Source organism: Telmatherina bonti (genome assembly GCF_933228915.1).
Source record: "Telmatherina bonti genome assembly, chromosome: 19".
Taxonomy (NCBI): Eukaryota; Metazoa; Chordata; class Actinopteri; order Atheriniformes; family Telmatherinidae; genus Telmatherina; species Telmatherina bonti.
This window is the reverse complement of record NC_136617.1, coordinates 7264564-7288638: the sequence shown is the minus strand read 5'-3', so window position 1 is coordinate 7288638 and position 24075 is coordinate 7264564. Positions and strand designations below refer to the sequence as shown.

At 40.6% G+C, this 24075-nt stretch overlaps 1 protein-coding gene across 3 annotated transcripts; it reads right to left on the bottom strand.

Annotated features, from left to right (window-relative positions):
• Positions 1–437: 437 nt before the first annotated feature.
• Positions 438–23235, bottom strand: sfpq (splicing factor proline/glutamine-rich). 3 transcript variants are annotated; one of them, XM_079258904.1, is made up of 10 exons: positions 22208–23235; positions 21259–21450; positions 20863–21164; positions 20683–20778; positions 19612–19808; positions 19424–19508; positions 19035–19146; positions 18883–18931; positions 18569–18675; positions 438–485 (listed from the first exon to the last, which is right to left on the bottom strand). In XM_079258904.1, exons 1-10 carry the CDS (start codon positions 23105–23107, stop codon positions 459–461), a joined length of 2067 nt encoding a protein of 688 aa, XP_079115030.1. In that variant the 5' UTR covers positions 23108–23235; the 3' UTR covers positions 438–458. The 3 variants fall into 3 exon arrangements, with proteins under 3 accessions (XP_079115030.1, XP_079115028.1, XP_079115029.1); XM_079258902.1 differs by lacking the exon at positions 438–485 and adding an exon at positions 13216–13932; XM_079258903.1 differs by lacking the exon at positions 438–485 and adding an exon at positions 13218–13932 and having other exon boundaries at positions 21259–21447.
• Positions 23236–24075: the final 840 nt, after the last annotated feature.

Below are 24075 nucleotides of genomic sequence, written 5' to 3'. Positions count from 1 at the left end.
GCAAAGATGTCATTCTGTAAGTCTGTCACTAGAGGGTAGTGTGTGTGTGTATGTGTGTGTGTTGCCTAACTGATATCACCTGCGTCTGTCTGGGATTGTGGTTTTGCTTGATGCAGAGAGAGGGTGATGGTGGAGGCTGATATTTTCTGCTGACCACATTTCTTAGTTTACATAAGTCCAGTTTGCAAATCCTGAGTAAAAAAATGTGTCAAATGGTGAATCTTTAACTAAGAGGGTAAATAAACACCTGAACTGCAAGAGATTCCTGATCCTCTAGTTGGATTTAGTGGTCTGAGCCCTTAGTGACTCATGTTGGCAGTCACATTATAGGTGGAAATAACCTTTAAGACGTCTACGGGTGTTGGTGTGGCGGCGTTGTGGGATGAACGGTGACAACGGTGACATGGTTAGACGGGCCGGCGTGTCGGAGGTCTCACCGTGGTTACTGGAGAAGTCTGTCAGCCTCCTCGGACTGGTGGCAGCTCCTGCAGCGAGAGACAAATAAATCAGAGCCTGGAAGCTGATTGGTCGGCAGATTCACTCTAAAACCAAAACGAGTTGAGAAAGTGTGGCTGTGGGGATTCAGAGAAAAGTTATGATGACATGTGGACATGCATTACATGTAGATGTGTTAGAGGGTGTGTGTGCATGTGTGTGCGTGTGTAGGAGTCCAGTATGAACAGTGTTATGAAGACACATCTCAGGATCTTGACTCCTGTTTAAAAACGGCAGATCTGCGACAACACCGTTAAAACGTGTTGGATCCTCAGCGAGTGAGACGACCGCTCTGGTACCACACGTGAAGTTGATCGGGTCTTCACCGCTGCGCTAACGTACCCAGAGCTGCACCACAACCTCAGAGGGAAGCGGTTTTTACTGGCAGGACTGCAGACTGCAGGCCGGCAGGGTCATTCTGGCATCACACTCCGATCAGAGGGGTAATTAGATTGGCCAATCAGGGTTGAGTTAGTTAGGAAATGGATCACAGTGCAGACAAACCCGTCATCAGCTTCCAGAAGCTGAACTCCAGTCTCTTCTAGCATAAAGAACCCCGACCGCTTGCAGCTGCAACACAACCCCCACACAAAGACTCCAAAACGGCCGGTCAGGAAGGTGACATCGTTCACACTGAACACAGAAAGGGAAAATGCACACGATGTACCGAGACAGAGAGAAACTGAATCAGAACCAGTCTCCACTGCTGGACGTGGCTGACCTGTTTAGATGCAGCGTCCTGCTGTTATACGTTTTAAACAGACTAAAGTAAACCCCATCTGCCCCCTGTAGGAGACCGCTGAGTGATGAACTAAAGTCAGATTGGAGGAATGTGAGCAGAACTGAGGCCGCTCAGTCTGAACAAAAGGATCTGGATTCGTTACTGGAAGAAAAGAAAAACAAACTCCATCCGGAAACATCAGAAAAGCTGTGAGGAAACAAAGTAAGATCCATCCCACCAGAGCTGATCAGGAGCACGCAGCTCCGAGGAACACATTCCCACCCGGATCACAGGTAAGGAACTGGCAGCGACCACACAGACTCCAGTCTGGAGAGTGTGTCCTGCAAATGTTCTGGACTTTCACTCCATTTATTCGTTTCTTTGTCAGGATGATCATCAAACTCATGAGAGGAAACAGCTGGACATCATCACTTCATGGAAGGACCTGCGTCCAACTGAACAGTCCACCAGCACCTTCCTACGATGTCCTCTACTGTTGCTTGTGTTGTTCTCACTCATATGTCAGTCTCTTTGGATAAAAGCTTCTACTGAATGAACAGAATAGAAAAGAATCATGTACATAAGCTACAAGAGTCGTCTGTAAACTCTCTCTTTGCTTTAACTGTTGTGCTGCTTCGTTCTGCTGCCGTCCACACGGGTCCAACCTGCTGCTAACAGGCTGGTTTCGACCTGGAAGCAGGACTTTTGTCTCGCTGTCTGAGGTGATGGGAAGTAAAGAGGGACAGGGAGGAGAAACATCCTCAGAAGAGAAACTCGTTTGGAAGACAGAGTCTGTTTACATGAAAATACAGAAACTGGGAGTCACCAGAACAGCAACAACACTGTTCAGGGATGCACGAAAGATATGTGAAGTTTCTAAACTTACTTTTCCTGTCAATGAAGCGGATTTCTTTTGGAGTCTACGTCCGTCAGTCGGTTGAGCGTGGCTGAGCCTGCTGTCTTAGCGTTAGCTGTGCTAATGTAGGAGCTGTGTGTGTGTTTGTATGGATGGATGAATGATGACTATTACATGGATTACATATTTTATTTTTATTGAGTTTTTTTCTTATTTACTTATTCTTTTTTTTCTGATTGTAATTTTTGTTTGTAGACCCTGCTGCGCTTGTTTAGTGTTTCTTTTATTTAGAGGACCCCTTTGAAAACGAGATGGTGCATCTCAAGAGGTTACTCCTCTATCAATAAATATATGTTAGATAATAACTCAAATGTGCTCGGCTCATGCTGCGCCTGCACAACGCTGGTCTTAACATGAAGCAGCTGTTTAGGTTTTTCTTCATTTACAAAAAATTTCCTTAAAAAATGCGACGTACTGTGGAGCGAGGGAATAATCTTGCACATCGCCTGCCGTTAAACACAGTTTAAAGTCTTGCATAGAGCTCATGTATCTAAGGCCAGACTTTGCAGAACGTAGCCTCATTAAAGTTAATTATGCGACCATTACTGTGCAGATCTAACACATGGTGATGCCCGGTCTGAATCAAGTATCCTCTGTCAGAAGCATGATTTCCTGCCTCATGCGTTAGCAGCCATTTTGGCATCACAGAGCAGCATCACTCTGAAACAAGGGGAAAAAAACGAAGATGGATTTGTCTTTTCAACTGCAGGGAGAAACTACGGCTGCACTGGAAACCAAACGAGCAGCGGAAAGCGCCCCAGTGACGGCCAGAACTCCAGAAGTCAGATAATGATCAGGTTTTTTGTTGTAAATGGGCTCAAACTGGGTGGAAACCAGCAGGAAACTGATCCAGGTGGGAGTGGCTGCAGATGGTTCAGTTGCTACAAGAGTCTGCTGAAACATCAAACTATGTTTAACTTCTACGCAGAAGCTGGTGGTTTGGGTTCAGTTGTCTTTCTGTTCAGCCTTACAGCACAAACAGCGACTTCTCTACACTTTGGCACGGCGTCGTCTGGTTAAAAACAAACTAAATGTTTTAGTTTCCTGACTTCTTTCAGCATTTTCCCAGAAATCCAGGCGTGATTTCAGGCTCCACCTCCAAATACAGGCAGCTAGATGCCTGTCAATGTTCTGCTGATCATGAACAAAGACTATAAGGATCCTTTAACTGGTGATATGAAGTGATCATGTGTCCATACCTTATTAATCTGATGCAGAAACATTCTGAGATCTGAAAGGATTACCTGCTGTTATTTCTCTGTATTTATGTATTTAAGATCTTCCACAACCCCCCCCAGGTTGTAGTCGTCATAAAAAGGTCATGAATGTGGATCCATCGAAGCCTTTCTGACAGCAGGAAACTATGTAATCTTAATTTTCTTGATGACAAGCCTGCCTGTTCATGCATAATCACATGTAAATTGATATTTAAATCAAAATAAATCAGGAACAAAGGAAAACATGCTGTCCAGGTGTTCCCCGTATATGTGTTTAAAAAAAAAAAAAAAAAACCCACTTGAGCAGTGTGTGTTTGTACCATAGACCGTATATGAAAGATGGACGAAGCCTTCCGTGGTTAAAAGTGAAGCCAATGTGTAATTGCATAAAACTGCAGTTCCCCGTTCATCCACTAGGGGCTGCAATACAGAGCAAATTCCTATAGACTCCCATGTTAAAAAGACCAACTTCACAGCAGAACTAAACATGTTTACAGCAGGAATAAACATGATTACTGCCTGGTACAACAATCAATTTTAGGTTTAATAGCTCAGGTTTACCTTCATGACAACTGTGGGGGGAATGAATTTTTTTCTAACTCGCCCGTTGAAAAGTAATTTAATCTCCGAGTTCGACATATTTGGGGGCGTATCCTTTTGATTGACAGGTACCCAATCTCCTGCTTCAAGTCAGAAGAACATGGAACAACCACGGTTTTTACCCAGTTAACGTGACTTAGCTTTAGCCCGCTGACCTCAGTTAGCTGGTTAGCTCCTGTTATCTCTGGGTTAGCTCAGTTAGCTCTTAGCTACAGAAAGCTCAGAGTTTGCTCGATGTCAATCATTCACCATGACGCTCACAGCCCCCTTCTCAGCTCCACCTCTTTGCCCATATTTGTATATTCTGGGCAAGACAACACGCATGCCCCTGCCAAGATGGTGATGGTAGGAACCGCCCACCGAGCTTCAATTCAGCTCTTCAGAAACTTATGGGTGACGTCACGGAGGCTCCGCCCATCTTTTATATACAGTCTATGGTTTGTACGGAGTTTCAGCTGTTCAGCGTCTGCATCGAACCAACGGCTCACTGTTGCTTTGTTGCATTCATACAGAGAAGCCAGAGGAATACAAACACACACACACACACACACACGGCATGGACTACACATGGCTGCACTTCCACCCACACAGAAGACCAACAGCAGCTTCTGCACTGTGATGCCATTCTTGAAAGTGTGATGCCAGAAGCCCTGCATTCATCACTGAGCAGCGAGAGGACAGAAAGACAAGCTCAGTTAAGGACAACGGTTCATCTTGTATCAGAAACATGGATAGACACTTACCTTACTCGTTCGGCTGATCTGTGTAAGCATACCTCAGGCTGTAGTGCAAACAAGTCCAGGCTTTACTGTCCACTGACTTCTGCAGAACTACTCATCGTCAATGTAACCCAACTGCAGAGAAGAGCATCTACTGTGGACTGGAGCAGCCCGTCTTTGACAAGCTGGCTGACAGCATCAAACACACCTCGTGTACTCAAAGACAAACACTCTACCATACTGACACAGCACTTCATCCATCCTCTCGTCAAACGTAAGGTGCATGGAAGCTCCTGCCTCGGGGTGGTGGGACGTTCTGGTCCAATTTCTCAGGTTAAGAGGAACTCATCTCTGTCAGCTTCACGATTTTAAATTAACGTCACTGAAGACTAAGCAGGGCTTCAGGTGGGCACGCTTAGTATGAGCATCTCTAAAAGTGACAAACAGATCATTTTAAAGTGGATGTTTAATGCCAGTGTACATCCGAGATGATAACTACTCAACGCCAGGTGAAAATGTAGTTTAATGTAGCTGACATCATTCTGAAATTCAAAGATTTGGAAGTCAACCATTATTTTTAGAGCATAGCCAGTTCAGCCATGAAAAGGTGGACTTTAAAGATGGCTCTATACCTCCTGCTCAGTATAATTGGGTGGCGGGGTATTTAAGGCCTGCAGACATTGGTGGAGAGTCTAAATGGAACAATACAAACAGGCCTCTACAGCGCTTGATCCTGGACAAGCCAACTGAACCATGTAGTCGTTTAGCTGACAACGAGCGAGGAAGTGGTTTTTGAAATCCGCCCTCTATGGATGCATGAATTTGCTGAGGTTTCTCAGCTTCTTAAAAAGGATAAATATTTAGAAGAGCGTTGGGTTTTTCCATTGCCAGTTTAACCTATAGCAACGATCCCTTAATGATTCTTGATAACTTTCACTTTCCATCTGGTGTCTCCAATTTATCCACATCAAACCAGCATCATGCATGCAGTTATAAGAGTAATAATGTGCGATAAGTGCTGATGCTGCTACTGTCTGTCGTCACTGTTTCATACGACATTTTAAATCTCGGGTCTATTTTCAGGGTTAAAAAACAGTATAATAAATGTGTGTTAATTTCTTATCCAATAATTTGGTTCAGTTTAAACAGTTTTCATTTTGTTTGTCCACCTAATAAGTTTCATCCAGGTTGCTGAGGTATCTGCTAATCAGTTTCTCCATAAAAACCCCAAGCATCTGGGCAGGGAACACTGCTCACTTTACACTTTTTTTTTTTTTTTTTTTTTTTTTTTTTTTTTAAGAGTTAAAGCTGGGGTAGGTAATCATGCTCTGAGACATCTTAGTCTGTGGTTCCTCATCCTGATAGTCTGTATATTTCGTAGTCAGACCCCTTTATTTACTGTAAATCTGTAAAAAAAAAAAAAAGGCCAATCCAAACGTTTGGACCCAAATGGGGTTAATTTATTTAAAAAAAAAAAAAAAAAAAAAAAAAGTGGTTAAAAGTGCACAGGCCCATGGGCCCAGAGTGTTCCAAGGGCGCAGTTCCACACCACAACACTGTAAAAATGGCGAATGATACGCTGTGAAACGACATTTCTAACATCTCTCAGCCACTGGTACCAATAGCAATACACTAGACATTGTGGTGGAACTATCTGGCTTTTATGTACATTTTGTTTCATGTCCAAACTGCTGATGTTTGCCCAATGTTGGCCCAACATGGGCCCCCAATGGGTACAGGCCTCACATCTTGCAAGCTTGCCAACATTACCTACCCCAGCTTTAACTTTAGGTGTTAGCTGCTTTTTAGCTCTTTGCTCATTTCTACGGTCAAACTCAGAAAAGTTTTCAATCAAACGATGCAGTCAAGTGTTGAACCTGACTGTTTAAAATACACAGTGTGTTACTTAGTAAAAAAAAAGGTAAAACCCAAAGTATGTGTACAGGAGAGGAATTCTGTCAGATATCTGGCATCACAAATGCTGAAAGATGCACCATTGTGGGCGTATTTCTGGTCATCTACATGTCGTCTGACCAGTTTTCTCAATAACGAGCCAGATATGGAGAGTAAACGTAGCTCTATGAGGAAAATATTACAGGCAGTTTAACTTAAATGCTGCTGGTGCCGTCAGTCGGCAGGTTTCCAGGAGACATTCACTTTAAAAAAAGTAACAGGATTTAAAACCAAAGTATCTGAGGATAATCATTGGGGATGACTAACCTAACAATCAGCTTTATGGCAGTTGTAGCAAAATGGCATTGATTGATAATAAAGGTCAAAGAGAATAATAAACTTACGACAGATTAAAGGGGTTCTAAAACTGAATGCAGCACAAAGATCATTTTATCTTGACCATACTAATTTCAAAATGAAATATCAAGCTTATACAACTAAATTTAATCAAAAGGAGGGAGCAGGATAAACAACGGCCATTTTAAAATGTGTGGAAGAAAAAGATTCACGTTTGGTGATTTTCAAAATGGGGATGATCCAAATAAACCCTATCTGAGGATGCCGAATTATCACATTCATACTGGTTGTAAACTGAACGATGGCCAAAAATATTCAAATCTTCCAACTTCAGTCTTCAAATCTTCAGACACAGTCAATGCTATAAAAAGTTAAGTAAAATGACTATTGGGTCTTCCAGTGATGGCTTTTCACTAACCAAACGGCTACAAAACGAACGTCTTGGTTCCTTTTCATAGTCCAACATGTTAAAAGATGGTCAAACCTGTCAAGGAAAAACAAATTGTATACAACACTAACACACAGACATAACATTACAGGCTTTAAATTCACACTTTGCTCGAGTTATTGACACAACTACAGGACTATGTGAAATATGATGTAAATTTCAGCAAAAACACAAACAGCATGTATTTTGCATAAAGAGAATGATCCATTTGTTTTGCTTCAGAGTTTATCATGGTGGACATACCTGGGAGCCATCTGGTTTCCTCTCCACAAATAAAACTGATGCCAAAGTTAACTTTCCTTTCAGGACTTCTGAGCATCTATCAACTGCTTTCCAAAGAAGCTCTTTATGAAAAGTATGAAGCTGGTTTCATTCAGATAAAGAACATTGGGGAAATACTGTGCAGCTTTGCTTAATCTTGATGTAGCAGATGACATTCTGTAGCAAAACATGAAAAGTCCCATCAGTATCACCACTGGTCCCAGTGCTGGGCTTTTAAACATGGATCTGATCCTCTATATCAGTGGCTTCTCTCCCTAGCACGACTAGTTTACTGTTGGTGGTGTTGGTGGACTGGATCCTCGGGTGGCTAGCTCCAGGTTTGAGATGTTCAGCAGCTGATACTGGGAATGGAGTCGGCGTCAGCCTGATCTGTACACTTTCCTCTTCGGAACGTCCTGCATTTATTCTCATATCTTACGACTGAAAATAAGACTGGTTACTATCTAGGTTTGCATGACACAACCTTGCAAACCTTTAACGGCATCATGTAGCTCTGGTTAAGCCAGCACAGAGTACCTTTGATACTGAGGAAGAACTCTTTAAGGATCTTCAAAGTTTATTTTTAGCTCCAACATAAAACAATTTTATTAAGTTTGTTTTATCCTTAAATAAACTCAGTGAAAAGTAAATATAACAGATTCCCAACATTATCTTGAAATGGTTCTGCTGTCATACAACTAGATCAGCACTGCTACATTACTTCAGGCTAAAAGGAGGCCAAATACTGTGCTGATGTCACCTCTAGCTCCGCCTCTGGTTGCCCTGACAGTAAACGCCAAATTTATATTTAAAGACTTCAGTTCAGAGAAATCACAGAAAAATATCTAAATTGGTTGAGCATTGTGCAGCAGCAGATGGTGACAGGATAACTGATACACCAGTGACTGCACAGGCTTCCAATTAACACTGAAGAATGTTGTTTATATCATAGGAATTTAAAAAGAATATAAAAAAAATGTCTGGTGTTACATTGAAATGAAAGTACCAAAAATAAAAACTTGATTTACCTGTGTGGCAGGTGAAAAAAAATCCCTAGGGCTGAATGAGCATCTCAGCTATAAAGCTGGGGCACCACACATCTTTAAGCTACAGTTTATTCTCATTTATTCGTGTTTACGACACAACTCTCTCCCAACAAGTCCATTTTTTTTAGTTTTAGTAAAAAGCATTTCCATGTTCAGGCTACATCGTCACAACTTCCTCCAAAGTCCATAAGCTTTAAAGCTGGTCACACCTGTTAAAGAAAAAAAAATGTACACAACACAAAAACAGAACATTTGAGTATAACCCTCTCGCTCCATCCATTAGTATGACTACATTCATTCAAGCCTCTCCCATTAAGTGGTTCTGGTACCAGAACCACTTAATGCGGAGACGACACTGGAGTTTAAACATAAAATAAATATTGGGGGGGGGGGGGGGGGGGGGGTAGCAAACCATTGACAAGCCGACATGATGAGTCACTGCTTGAGAGAAGTTTTGGTTTGGCAGCTTCGTAAGATGCATAGTCGCATCCAATCACAAGAAAACGCTGCACAAGGTCGGCACAGGTTCCTTGTGATTTTAACATTGAAGCAGAAATTTGAAACAAAAAAAATTTGATTAAAACATTCAATATTTTTACTGAATATTAAATGTACAAAATAATGTAGCAACAAATTTAACTACTACACGTATAAATATACTCACTTCTGCAGACTGTTTCCTAATGGCAAACTGCTGCCGTTTCATTCTGGTGTTAATGTTTACAATTTCTTTTTGTTTTTATGGTCCAATGCAGGAAATAGTATCAAAGCCAATTCAGATGTGATCATTTAAAAAAAAGTGTTAATTTCTAATAATATATATTTAAAAAAAGAAAAAAGAAAAAAAAAGAAGGGGACTAAATATCAAGCAAAGTTAAATTCATGGATTACTTTAGAGCGCTTACCTGTAACATCAAACCCATCATTTAAACTAACAGTGCTGGAAAAATCCAGTTGGTTTCTTCAATTTTCTTCAGGTTCCTGAAGAAATTTCTTTTTTCTTTTTTTTTTTTAAGAAAACAAACTTTCTGTATAAAGTACCATCAAGTGCCTCATGGTCTTTCAGTACTAATACAGCCACAGGTAGCACTGATGTAGCTAAAAGATGCTAGCTAGAGAGCCAGCGTCTACAGCAGCATGAAACAAAATGAAAACATCCTCCATCTTGTGACTTTTGTTGTTTAGAGCTAAACAACAAGCAGCAGGCCAGTGACGTCCCTAGTTGCACTGAAAGACAAGTCTGCTGACCATCAACAACAGGAGGACTCTGGGGGAAAGTTTTACTCCACGTGGCTCATTTATGTAGGCAAATATAAATATTTTTTTAAATAAAAAAGGTGCAGAAAAAAAACGGGTAATAGATCCTGATGTGTTTACAGCTGAAAGCATTAAACACCTAAACAGAAATGTAACTTGAGCCCTTATTAGAGGAAAAAAAAAAAAAAAAAAAAAAAAAGAGGTTTGTGTGCTTGGTGTTTTATTTTATATCCAACACGTGTCACCAGTAAACTAGTGCGTGCGGACGGGTCTGTAGGTCCCAATCCTACATGAGCTGTGTTGATCAACGAAAGAATTTGACTGGTCTTATAGATCACTAAATGTACAAATATTTATCAACAGGAACAGTAGAAAATATTAAAACCATAAAGTAATGTGACCTGTTGAAAGAGATGAACTTTTAATACAACAAACAGAACAGAAACCCAAACCAGCAAGCTGGATATTTTCCTTCTTTTTAGATCCAGGACGGAGGACACCATGGCGTCCATCTGAGCCACGAAGCAGCACATCTACACCTGCCAGATCTGATACACCGCCGTCCTGATATGGAGATTCAGCTCAGATTAGGGCCAGGGGATGTGGCAATGTTGGGATGTCTACACCCGTCACACGATGAAACGATGAAATGATGCTTCTACTGCCAGGTGATTAAACAAATGAATAATATCTGCCATTTTGGCATTCCCCTACTGACAGCACCGCTTACAGATTGCATTAATTTGTTCTTCGTCCTTTTTATAACAGACTCCAAACCACATCCAAAATGCCAACTTTGCCATTTCTACTCCAGTTCTTCGCCAGCTCAGGGATGCATTACAGCCAACTAGCAGACTGAAGGGTCCTGAGGAAGATGAATCTGGCACTGCAGGTGGATTGGCTGAAAGTATTAACATGAATTTAGCCACAATCTAATTTTAAGATGGTTTTATAACCCAGCTCCAATAAGGTTTTTCTTTAAATCACTTCATCGAGAGTTCCTTCGTCACCCAATCCCCCCACAACTAGTCCATAACTGTTAATGGCTATGTTTACATGCAGAACAGTAAGAAAACATTGTAAAAATACACAATCGCATGTTGCAAGGACATTAAAATGCACTGGTGCTCAAGATATAGAACGTCCAAGACATTATATTGTGTCAATACAAATAATTATTAGAGACGACGTGGCGATAAGAGACTTACGGCCCTTTTCCACCAGTCTCAACTTAACTCGACTCGACTCGTAGGGTTTTCCACTTGGCTTTTGTATCCGTTTACTGGTACTGTTTTTGTAACTCCTCATCCCAGGTTCTAAGCGAGCCGAGTCAGGTTGTCTGCAACGTCATCAGACTGCATGCCGTTATTGGTAAGGGGCGTGGCCAATCAGGTCAGAGTCAGGGAGTGATGTCACTGGAAGAGCGACTCGGGTTACCATCATCATGAAACGGCGTATAAAAGGAACCACTGCTACTGGAGCACGACAACAAGACAGTGTGATAACTGCCAAACACAGACGGGTGTGAAACCCTCTACTACTCCAACAAGAGATGCGCCAATCCACTTTTTGGGAGTTGCGATCCAATACCGATTTGAAATTTGAATATATGCTGATACCGATATTTGCCGAAACCAAATCTAATTATGTAAACATTATAGTGACTATGGTTATTATTGCTGTTATAACTGTGTAAAATTTCATTAGGTTGTAATAAATGACCCATCCTTTCTGAAGTTACCTCACCAATACAAATATAATAACATTACAGATCTAACTATTTCAACAAGTTTTATTCTGATTTGGCACATTTTACCTAAATACAACTATAAATGTGTGGTTTTGAAAGATCCAGCTTTTAGAGCTGTGTTTGCATGTGTCTCACTGACTCTTGACTTGCGGCTCGTGAAGCAGCCACTGGCTTTCTGTAAATGCGATCTAAACAAGTCATGATCCTCAACGCTGCGGTTCTCTCCACAAACAAGAGCTGCAGGCTGCTTGCATAAACTTTGCTGTCCTAACGGCCCTAACTGACCCTGTCAGAGTTGCCAATTTCAGCTAATTTCAGCTGCACTGAACTCCGCCAAAGAGCTGCTCCATCTGTAGCTCCGTATATATATTGAAAAGAAAAGACCACATTCCGGAGGCATTATTGTATTTTCACTACATACTGTTGCATAAGAATGACATTACTCCGTGCAATATTTAGGATAACCATTCCTTGTTAAAAAAGCTGAATGTTTCTGATTTAGCAACATAGCAGAATACGTAGAATACGAAATATTTACTTCTTTTAAAACATGTCCGAAGCATGTCATCAAACATATCTGCGCTAGCTTGACTAATGTGGTATCGGTTGTGGTATTGATACACTTTTATTGATACCAAGTATGGGTAAACGCGCTTGGTATCAAGCCATAACTCCCTAACTCCTACATACAAATTGCTTCTGAAAAGTGATGAGAATACAGTCTGAGTTTTGTAAAATGGCTCATAAACCCTGGAAAAAGATGAAAACAAAGAGCATAAATAAGTTTTCTTTTCAGTATGCACAAAACTGGGGGTGGGAAAAATCGAATCGAAAAATCAAAAATCTGGATTTTTTTTGCTTCACAATTTTAAAATCCATTTTTTTGTTAAAATTATTTTTTTCCTAAATAAAAAATAAATAAAATAAAAATTGTCATTTTTATATTTTATTTCATGTTTTTACTTGTCTTCTTGGGCAATATAGCAGCAGAATGATGGTCTTGCTGCTGTGTTTTTCCCATTTGAAATCAAGAAAAATGACAGGAAAAAAAAAAAAAGGTTTATACTTTTTTTGTTTTTAATCTACAAAAATTAATATCGAAGAATTGTGAGAATTGCAATTTGAATCGAATCGGCACTCGAAATATCTGAATCGAATCGGGACAAAAGCCTATCGTCACAGCCCTACTAAACTGCATATGAACATAGCCAATAACCCCAGAAGCAGGACACACTTATCGGTGTGTGATCACTTGTGTAATCAGTGTTTGTAAGGAGATCTATGGATGTGAACCAGAAACTAAACCAATGTCTTTGAAGGTTCTATGTGGTATTTCTGCTGCCTTGTGAATTAAATAAAATAAAAAATAAAAAAACTTTCAGATGTGAAGACTTTATTTAAAAAAGGAATAATTTAATAAGTTGTTCCCTTTGCAGAGAGATGACGTCCATTTGGTCTCTGCAGCGTTCAGATTAAAACTCAAGTTGTAAATCGCATTTCCTTTGAACCATGATCATGAAAAAGTGATGCTCAGCTTGTTAAGAGTTGTGCAGTAAAATATTAACAAAACACGATTTATGACTCATTAAGCTCTGATTGTGACACAAATGGAAAACGTGTGTAGGCTGGGAAGGAAATCTACATTACTCGTGATTTGCAGCTTGTGTTTAAAAGCTGCAGGAATAACACATGGAACCTTCAATTACACCATTTCTGCCAACAAACCACCGTCGCGGTTTGGTTGATTAAACTGGAGGAATAAATGTTAAAAGTTTGTCCTGATGGAACCAGTGTCTTTATTATTGTACATGCTTCAACTCCAAACGCATGGCACAAAACACAGCCATAGGAGGTTCAAAACGTTACAGTTATCACTTCACGACGACTCACACATTGTACATCTACAAACGAAAATGATACATGGTCACAAAGAACAACTGATCACACCAGGGTGACCTCTGTTTCCACACTAAGGATGATACAAATTAAAAAAAGAAAATATCGACTTCCTTATAAAATGAGTAAATTGTTGACTAAAATGTTGCAACATTTTAAACTTAATTATCATAAATGTGACTCAACATGTTTGTCTTGGAGAATCTATACAAATGGTGCTGCTTGAAGCATCAAAGAGCAGTGTTTTAAAAACGGGCTTTCTTAACCGGGCCTTCAAACTCCTCGCGGACCCTGCCGTACCCAGCAGAACCAGGCCCCATGCCCCTAGGACCGCCCTGGGCGAAGCGCTCATTGCGCTGCGGGGGGGGGGGGGAAGTAAGGTATTGGTCAGTGCATAGGCACACAGTTCATGTCCATATGGAGGTGTGCAAAAATGTATTGTTATATTGTGAGCAGGTTTATGAAAAAAAAAAAAACCCCAGCAGGAGACACATCCGAAGAAACCGTTCGTTCCAATAGAAGGTCCACAGGTGCCGCAGGTTACATACGGAAAAGGAAGAGAGGGTAATGCTTTCGTTAGTCAGTGCCTACCTATTGTCTGTTCTCCAGTGCATGCCAGTACTATCCTACAGCTCTTCATCAGTAGTAGTGAATGTGTCTGTAACTCATCGTTGGTATGGCAGATTCATTAGCAAACATCTATGTGGAGGTTTTTACAAAATAATACATATTAAACTTATTTTTTTCCTTTGTATCCATGTTGGTCTAAATAATGTTTTAATAATGTTTTATGTGCCAGCATATCTGAGCTGTTTGGGGGGGGCTACCAAAGTCTAGCTGACATGGCAGCCATCAGAAACTAATGTGTGCATGTATTAATATAAATAAGTTTTTAACTGTGACAAAAAATGTTTTGTATTGTGTGCAGAATGACACTTTAAAAAGATTAGGCAATGTAATTATTATACAACTCAGTCCAAGTCTTCTGTTAAACTACAAATCGAGAAAAGCTAGAAATCCACAACCAATAAAATAAAAATATTAACCATCCAGTTGAACAATAAAACAGAAGTGAAGGTAAAAACCAAAGATAAACGTAGACCACTTGATTCTGATCATGGTATTGTTATGAACTTTAGAGATGCACCGATTGATTTTCACACTGATTGGAACATTTGCAATGCTCAGAAGTACCTCAGGTTTACCTACTCAGTTCTTCTGTCTTTTTGCCAGTTTCACAATTTAACTGGAAGTCTCCATCTACTAAGACGTTTTCATGTGGTTAAACTCCACAGCACACAAACCAATTGAAACGGAGACAATGCATTGGTAGTATTCATAGTATTTCTGGTTAAAAGGCAGCTTGGATTACAAATGCCATCCATCCAGTTCGGATGACGGCTTGATGAGCTCATCATCTATTTTACGCCAGCTGACAGACACACCTTGTTCCTCGTATGTATGACACTGAGGAAAGGTGGGAGTCCAGACCAGACAACACACCGCCGTACACACACCTGTCAGTGAGTGAATGTAGGGCTGGGCAATTAATCGATTAATTTGAATTTGCTTTTTATGAAGACAAATTTTTATGAAAATCGAGATTTATTTTGTCCAACCAGCACCTTTTGGGCTTCCGTACCTCATAGTGACGTCAGCGCACTCCCGATGGTTTCCCACAGAACTGCATAAACAACAGCAAAGTGGTAGCTAGCAAAGAAGTGCCAAGAAATATCTCTCTGTCCCTGCAACAGGTAAACAACCATTGCGATTTGCGGTTGTTTCCACTGAATCGTGTTTAGCGTATTAGCCTCAAGTATCGCAAAATCTTGTTACTCTTTTCTTTTACAAAAGTTGTGGTTTATGCCAAGTGGACATGTAGCATTATTTTTTAGTTTTCTCCTTGCTGCGGTTGCTTTGGATTTTCAAAGCTTTTCTTCCTAATTTTCTTTTCTAAAACTCTGAAATTCGCAGTTTGTTTCACACCACAGCATCTTTACTGGAGGTGAACTGGTCCCATGACCCCCACGTCACATCCGGTGACATGTCAATGTTCCATTACACTTTTGCAATATGTCTCTATGTCAAAACGTCTGAAAAACCACCCCATGAGCATGAGAACTTTTTTTTGCGATACTTGAGACTTTTTTTTTTTTTTTTTTTTAAAATGTAGGTGTATCCATTAGCGTTTCTTAATTGTGATATTTAGTTTTTGCACAGTTCTAGGTGTCATGCAGGTGAAATGCAGGGCTTTCAGTGTGGGAGGGGGGCGTTGTCACTAGCCACATGTCTGAAGCCAGATGCACATGACACGCTTGTCAAAAAAAAAACAAAAAAAAAAAACCGTGTAAACACAAAAACAGCAAGAATAGAATAATAAATGTATGTTTGAAATATAACTTTAATTTAGTGAACATCCAGGGATTTCTTAAAATAACATTTTGTATAAAAGAGGTCAAGTTTCTTGAAACACGTTAAGTGTAATGAATGAATTTTTATTACCTTTTTCCCAAAGTGGGAAATTGTTTTGGTTATTTATTGTCAAAATATTTAAACATTATATTTTGATGTTTGTAATTTATCATTTTTATTCTTCACAGTGTGCAGGCCCGATTAAATTGGAAAATGGATTTGGCTTTTAAAAAAAAAACACAAACAAAAAAAATTATTTTGAGGCCATATCACCCAGCCCTAAGTAAAAGCAAAGTTTAACGATGATGATTTGATTGTCTATTTAATGTAAACTAGAGCTGCAACTATCGAGTACTTTTGTAATCGGGTACTCTGTCGATTATTTCTTCGAGTAATCGAGTACTCTAATGATTTTTTTAAATTATTGTTATAATTTGGAAAACAAATAATAGAAACTCAACCAAAGTAAATCTATAAATGTATATTTGTGAAGCTGTTGCATGTGTTGTTACTACCTAATGCATGAGGAAAATGTTTTAAAATGTGATACTTTTAAAACATTTTTAAAGTATCATATTTTAAAATATGCCAACGTGTTTGTGCACGCCCTCAATGTGTGGAGAAACAATTCTCAACCAGTCGCAAATTTTTGCATTTTAAAAGAAGAATTCACGTAGAAAGAAGAACTGACTTGTAAACATGTCCCAAGTATCTAAGAACTAGCCGATGTCTTGGTGGACGACGCGCCTGTTAAAAGTGTGTCTGTTTAATACGAAATAAAAGTTTGCTGCAGGAACAGAGGCTACGTCTGCCGTCACATGCTGCCTAAAGCGTGTGAAGCGTGTGTGTGTGTGTGTGTGTGTGGGGGGGGGGGTGTTTCAGGTGCTGCATCATTAATACCTGCTTTACAGCACACACACTTCACTACGTTTTCTGCCCTTTTCAGTGTGAAATGGTCCCACACTGACTTTTTCTGTCTTTTCCTCCCCTCTTCTTCATTCTCTGCCATTAGAGACCAAAGCAACGAGAATCTTCAGACAGAGAGCAAACCGCTCGCCGCTGCTGTTGGAAATGTCCGTCATCAGTCCATGTGAAACAGTCATACTGTACAGGCACACCGTAGGTGACTGCTTTTACATATTTTTTATAAATGTTGAAATATGATGAGGTCCCTCCAAACAGCACAGTGGTCTGAGAATGTCGCCATGATGTATAAATTAAAATATATCACCACATGATATTAAACGACGCCTCAAGGCAGATAATTTGCCTTGATCATTTTTTGTACTCGAGTTACCAGAGTAATCGTTGCAGCCCTGGCAACTCTTGACACACAAGCCGTCCACAGTGTGACTGTTTATGCATCTGTCAGTGTGAATGTGGAAGTGAGCATGTGCTGCAATGACCTGCAGCTTGTGTAAAATTAACAGGTAGCAAATCGGTGCATCTCCAAATTATTTCTCAGAACTGTCTTAAAAAATTTAAATTTCAAATTAATATGTGGTCCAGTCAATTTTAAGATATTTAATATGACTTTTATCATAAAGAAAAAAAGATTTTAATGCGAATATTTCAAAGGGTACTTTGAAATGCATCATGCATCAGTTTTGCAATGTAAACACTGGTGTGAAAAGCTGAAACAGACATTAAGTCTTTCAAAGATGCCACAAATTGAACAGCTCTTCAGCTGTATCCAGAAACAAACCTGATGTCCTCAAATCTTCAACTCCAGCATTCATCTAATTCATCCTCAGCAAGAGTACTCAGTGCTGTACCTGCCCCCTTCAATTAGTCCTGATGTTTTAGAAAATTTTATTCAAATTTCATGCTTTATACCGTCATACTGCACTAAAAACATCATTTATGCTCAGTTACAATAAAGATGATGAGAAAGTAAAGTTTGCTCGTTCAGACGTTGAAACACCATCCTATTTCACACTTAAAAAATAGCTGAAAGTGCAAAGATTCATCAGTTGAGCCAAAAATACAAGTAATCTGCTTCATAAAACTTCATATTTGCTCAAACAAAAGATTCGGTAAAGGTGAAAACATAGCTGGAAATGGGAATAAAAACTGTTAAGAGGAAAAGTCTGGTATATGCCATTCTGTTCAAGGAAAAAAATGCCTGTCCAGCTCACAAGAGACAGGGCTTGCAAAAACACTACTACACAAACGCCATGGTCAGAGTGAGCAGAGCAACAGAAATTTGTCTTTCAGAAACACACTGGAGAGCACAGTCTGATGATTTAGTGCAGATGGACGGCTATGTAGACCCAAGTAAGACTGAGTAGAAGGTAACTGAGGGGGGCAAGGCTCGCATTAGAAAGAAAAACAAAACAAAAACAAAAAAAAAAACAAAAACAAAACAAACAAAAAAAACAGGCAGAGAGCAGATCAAACTCATTCAACAACCAGCAAGACTCCGAGAGCCAGCTGGGGACGTAAACCCCTCGTATCCTCCTGTTCTGCTTGGCCAGCTGGCCTTTATGTTTACAATCAGCTTGGAGAATCTCCATCAAAAAGAAAAAAACCCAAAACATGAACATTAAATAGGAATCTTCCCAAAGTGGGATACATTACCATTTCGTTGCCCATCAAGCCTCCTGAAGAAGCTCCCATAGCCTGCTGAGCCTCAAAGGCGAGTCCAGTCATTGGGAACTTCTGGTTAGATGCAGCAAAGGACATGTCTAAAGCAAACAACACAAGTTAAAGACAATAAATCAACAGTTATATTTACATACTTCGTTTAGTTTGAAGTAAATCAGAGAAACTTTCAGTCAACTTTTAAGCTTTAGTGGCTCTGATGTGGTCTCCTGGGAAATATACAATAAAACATGATTATGCATGGTTTTCCTACATCTTAATCTACTTCAGGTCAAATAAAGTCAACTTACCAGCCATGCCCAAGGCTCCACTGGAATGCATTCTAATGTCCCGGTCCCTCTGCAATAATAAAAATAAAAGCAGGTGTTAAATTAAGCCAACAAATAATGATTCAGCCCCTCATTTAATAAATTCTTTAGAGCAAAAATTACAAGTAACTCACATCCATAAAGTTTCCCATCCTGTAGTTCTCCTCGCGCTGACGCCGCATCTGTTCCTCCATCTCCCTCTTTCGAAGCATCTCTTCTTCACGTCTGCGACGTTCTTCCTCTTGTCTGAATTTTAAAAATTAAAAATATTAAAAATCTACTCTTTCAAATTATAATTAATCCATAAATAGGAGATCAAAACTTGCTGGCAGAAAATAGGTTAAAACAAGTAAGAGCCGCAACACAAGGTGGAAACACCGACAAATTGATTCAGAAAGGTGCAGACATATGATCATGTAGGAAAGGCAGGCAGGTTTATTATCCTGCTGACATAGATGTAATGAACTGGTGTAAATTAGACGAATAAAAGTCATTCAGCATGTTTTTATGTATAATTCAATACCTGAGTTGCATTTCCTTTCGCTTCTGCATCTCCTGGCTGTGCATCTCTTCCATACGTCTCAGTTCCTCCTGTCGCCTCAGCAGTTCTGCAGCAAAAGTTTCAGCCATGAATTAAGTCATAAATAACACGTTGCAGAACTTAAGTTTATAAAATAAATAAATGGAGGCAGGAATGAGACTAAAACAAACCCTGTCGTAGCAGATTAGCCTGGTGCTCATGGTAAGCATCATCCATCTCACTCTCCAGCTTTTCTCGGGCCTCGAGCATGTTTTTCTCCACCTGCTGCCTCTGCTGCTTCTCCATCTCATCGAGAGACTTCCAACGTTTGGAGTATTCAAACTCAAAAGTGCCAGGACGAGCAAAGCGGGGTGGCTGCTCACGCTCTCTGCAGAAAGAATAGATGGTACGTCAAGAACGAGGTCTCGGAAATACAAAAGCAACTGTTCAGTCACTGCCATCTACGTGCACAGCTGACCCAGCAACACTTAATCGCCTGAGATCAAACTACTGATAGAATCTTCGTTTATTATAAATGTAAACTCACTGTACAACTGAGAGGGGCCTAATTTTTCTTTTAATCTGTGGCCTTTCGCTAAAAGAAAAGCTTGAAATCACCAGAATCTCCAGAAATATGGAGGGTTACGTGCGTTTGGTGGATTTTTTTTCTACAGCTGTGATAAAAAGCCATTTAATTTTGCTTTTCTTTATTAGACAATGTCAGATTTGGATTTTAAGTCAATTCCCCTTTGTAACTTTTTATATAAACACCTGATTACAAATTTTAAACGTGAGCCATTGACGATACCAAAAAAATCATAAGTGGTATGAAGGTATTTTTTGGTGTATTCAGAAAAAAATCCCAAATTCAGATTTTATTAATGTGTTCATTTAAACAGCCAACAAATCACACATTCACAACAATCTGATGATCTCAGCTGAGACAGTTGGAGAACTAATGCATTTTAAACAGGTATACTTGCTGAACATTTTTCATTGTCCAGAATTGATTCCACACAACTTGGCTTTAATATGTAATGACAAAAGCAAATCTTTGGTTCTGTCACACCTGTTTCAGAGTCGTTCCACTTTGACTACATTAAACTGCTGTTACTATCAAACTTCCATCTCGAGCATTTGTTGAACATGTATTACTTTTTGCAAAGTGTGAACTTTGTCATATCAGGAGAAGAGATTGTACTCTGTGAATGCAAGACATACCATGTGATATTAAAAGTAATGAACAGAAAATGCATGCTTACGCTTGGTATCTGGGGTTTTTCTGTGCCAGTTTCTCTGGAAGACCATCCTCAGTATCACACTGCTCCAGAGGCTCAACAATAACAGGACGGGGTGTCCTGAAAGAAAAGGGAGGGGGTGTGTTCAGGTTAACAGGAATCATTACTTTAAACAGTCTTAATCCATACTACAATAACACGTACGTGGTGAGAAGGAAGACACCCTCATTGCAACGATCCAGAGCCTTTTTGGCAGCTGATCTGGAAGCAAACTCAACGATGCCTCTTCCTGTGGAGCGACCACGATCATCTACGACGACGATGGCCCTCTCAACCATTCCAAACTGTGAAAACGCCTCCTCCAAGAGCTCGTTGGAAACAAATGGAGACAGATTTTTCACAGACAGCGCAGCAGAATGCGTAGCAAAACGGACACGCAAGGGTCTGCCTCTCATTGGAGTGTCATCCAGGTCTGTTTTTGCTATTTCCGCCAACGCCCGGGACTCCTGGAACAGATTAGACATGAAAGTACAGTCAGGATATGTTGCATTTGTTTACATCACATATCTAACCACAGACTCAAAGTGTGCAATATCTTACCAGTCGGATGAAACCAAAGCCTTTGCTTTTGTTGATAAAGACTTCCGATGGCTCTCCATATTTTGAGAACATCTTCCTGAAATCATCCTCTGAGATGTCATTTGGGAGATTACCAACAAATAGACGGCACCTCTGTGTGTAAGACTTCTCCCCGGGTTTCAACAGCATGGAAAGAGTTGCCTTAAACTCCTGCTGGCGAACAATAAACATGTTGGTCTCCAGTAGCAAAAGTACAAAATAGGTTTAGAGACACTAAAACCTTTAAATATTTATTTTAGTATTATATGAATATGAAAAAAGTTAAAGATAAAACGTATAGAGGACTATAATACCGAGCACACATTTCTAAAATATAAAGATTCAAACAATATGAACAACATGTGGTTTTTTGTTCAACTGGGAGAAGTGCAGATGTAAAAGCAAAATCTGTGACTGCAGGGGGCGATGGTGGGGTTTTTCCCCCTGACAGACACTAAGTCTGTTTATTGTAAAGGCAAACACCTATTCCTGTTGAGTATCACTCTTAAAACACAGTTAGATAATCACATTTAAGAAACTCGTCCACCTTTAGCTCACACATGAGAAATGCATCCTTTCCTACATACACACATACATTCATACATACATAAAACACAATTATAGTTTAACTCGAATTCATTTTTCAGTCAAAGACAAGATGGCTGCCGGCCGAAAGAAACAAGGAGTGGTGACTTGTTCACATTTCGACACAAGAAAGGAGAAGCAACAAAAAAAGAAAGAAAAAAAGCACACACAATAAGAAAACAAAAAACAGAAACAGCCTCATATGAATTCAGGCTACGAATAAAATCCGCCCGCGCGGGCTGAGGGGTCTTTCATATCAAGCGCACCTCCGGAGCTAGCTGATTAGCTCGTTGAAGCTAACGACGCCATATTATGATTAAAAACACGTAACAAACTACAAACCAACCTTCTGGCCTCTGTCTGAAACTCCAGCACCACTGTTTGCAGATTCTCCCCTAGATTCAGGTTTCCTTGGAGGTTCTGCTTTCTGGTGTTGCTGGTGCGGTCCTCTCTGGCCTTGTGGGGGTCCTCTCTGGCCTTGATGATGGCTAGGCCGCTGGTGGTATCCAGGCTTCTGGCCTTGCTGGGGACCGGACTTCTGGCTTTGTTGGGCGCCTGGTTTTGGGCTCTGCTGGGGACCAGGCCTCGGGGACTGCTGGGGACTGGGCTTCTGGGACTGTTGGGGAGCAGGTTTGGGAGACTGTTGGGGAGCAGGCTTCTGGGATTGTTGGGGACTGGGCTTCGGGGGTTGTTGGGGACTGGGCTTCGGGGGTTGTTGGGGAGCAGGCTTGGGAGACTGCTGGGGAGGCGGCTGCTGCTGCTTCTGCTGTTGTCCGCTTGCGTTTCCAGTCGGCGGCTTGACCTGCTGGGCCTGGTTAGGCTGTGAGGTGGTGACGTTAGGTTTCGGTGGTGGTGACTGAATCGTGGATTGGGAGACAGAAACATTCGGCTTCTGCTGCTCCTGCTGGGCCGGTTTCTGCTGCTCCTGTTGGGTCGTTTTCTGCTCCTGCTGGGCCGGCTTCTGCTGCTCCTGCTGCATCGGGCCTTTCATCGTCAAGGCCGGGCCTGGACTCGGTGGAGGAATTATAGGCTGGTTTTGTTGCGGCTTCTGTTGTCCTTGGTTTTGCGGTTTGTTGGCGTTGTTACTGGAGGGTCGCCTGTTCTGGTTGGGATTCTGGAACGGGTGGTTCCTGTACTGCGGGTTCGGCATCAGCCCACCACGCATCGGGCCGCCGGATCCGCCGCCTCTGCGCGGTTGGAAGTTATTCATCCCAAAGCCGCCGCGGTTATTGTTGAATCGATTCATTTATCCTTAAACTCGAGAAAATGTTTACATAAAACACCAAAACCGTGAAGGTCTGCTGTGTAGCAGTTTGATCTCGTCGTTTCAAAGATATCCTCAAAATGGCGACCAACGGCTTCGCACAAAAGGGCCTTTCTTTCTCCGTTGTTAAAACAAGCTCCGCCCAGATCGACCAAGCACCACTGATTGGTCCATTTAGATAGGTGGGCGGAGTTATCATCTGTTGAGGCTGTCAGTCATCGCGAACAGACGCAGTTTGGATAAACTATTTTTTATTTTTACTTTTATTTTTATTTATTTATTTTATTGATCGAAGTCATACAAACAATCTTACAACACTTTTTTCTTAAAGGCAACCATTTTCAGGAGCGTGTACGGAAGCAAAGAAAAAGAAAATCATTAGAAAATGCTGAACTTGTACAAATAGACATATTTACAGTTGTGCTCATATGTATTCATTCCCTTTCATTAAAAGGGGACTGAATACATTCATTCATTTATTTACTCATCTATACGGAATAAAGCATAAAAAGATGTTGAACTTATTGGTCATTCAATGGATATTCAGATATGACTTTTCACATTTTAGGAAGGACAGCTCAGCTATGAGGAAAAGACAGTTAGTCAGTCCCAGAAAGTTCCAGCAGCTGTGACTAATGCATCACTCAAAAACACCAAACTGGGAAAAGAATTATTTACATTTTCTTCCAAAAAGAGAAAAAAAACTCAGATTTGTGATCAATGGAAGATCAACGCTTTACTTTTAACTGCTATGAGATGAATATATTCCCACTATGAAGCATCATGGGGAGGTATGATGGTGTGGGAGGATAGTATTCACCAGAACAGCAACACAACATCCTGCAGAAACACACCGTCGCAGCTCGCATGAGCTGGAGCTGTCTTTGCTAAAATTGCTTTTGACAATCCTCTTTATTTGATTCTTGACTTCCAGCTCTCAGTTCTGTTGC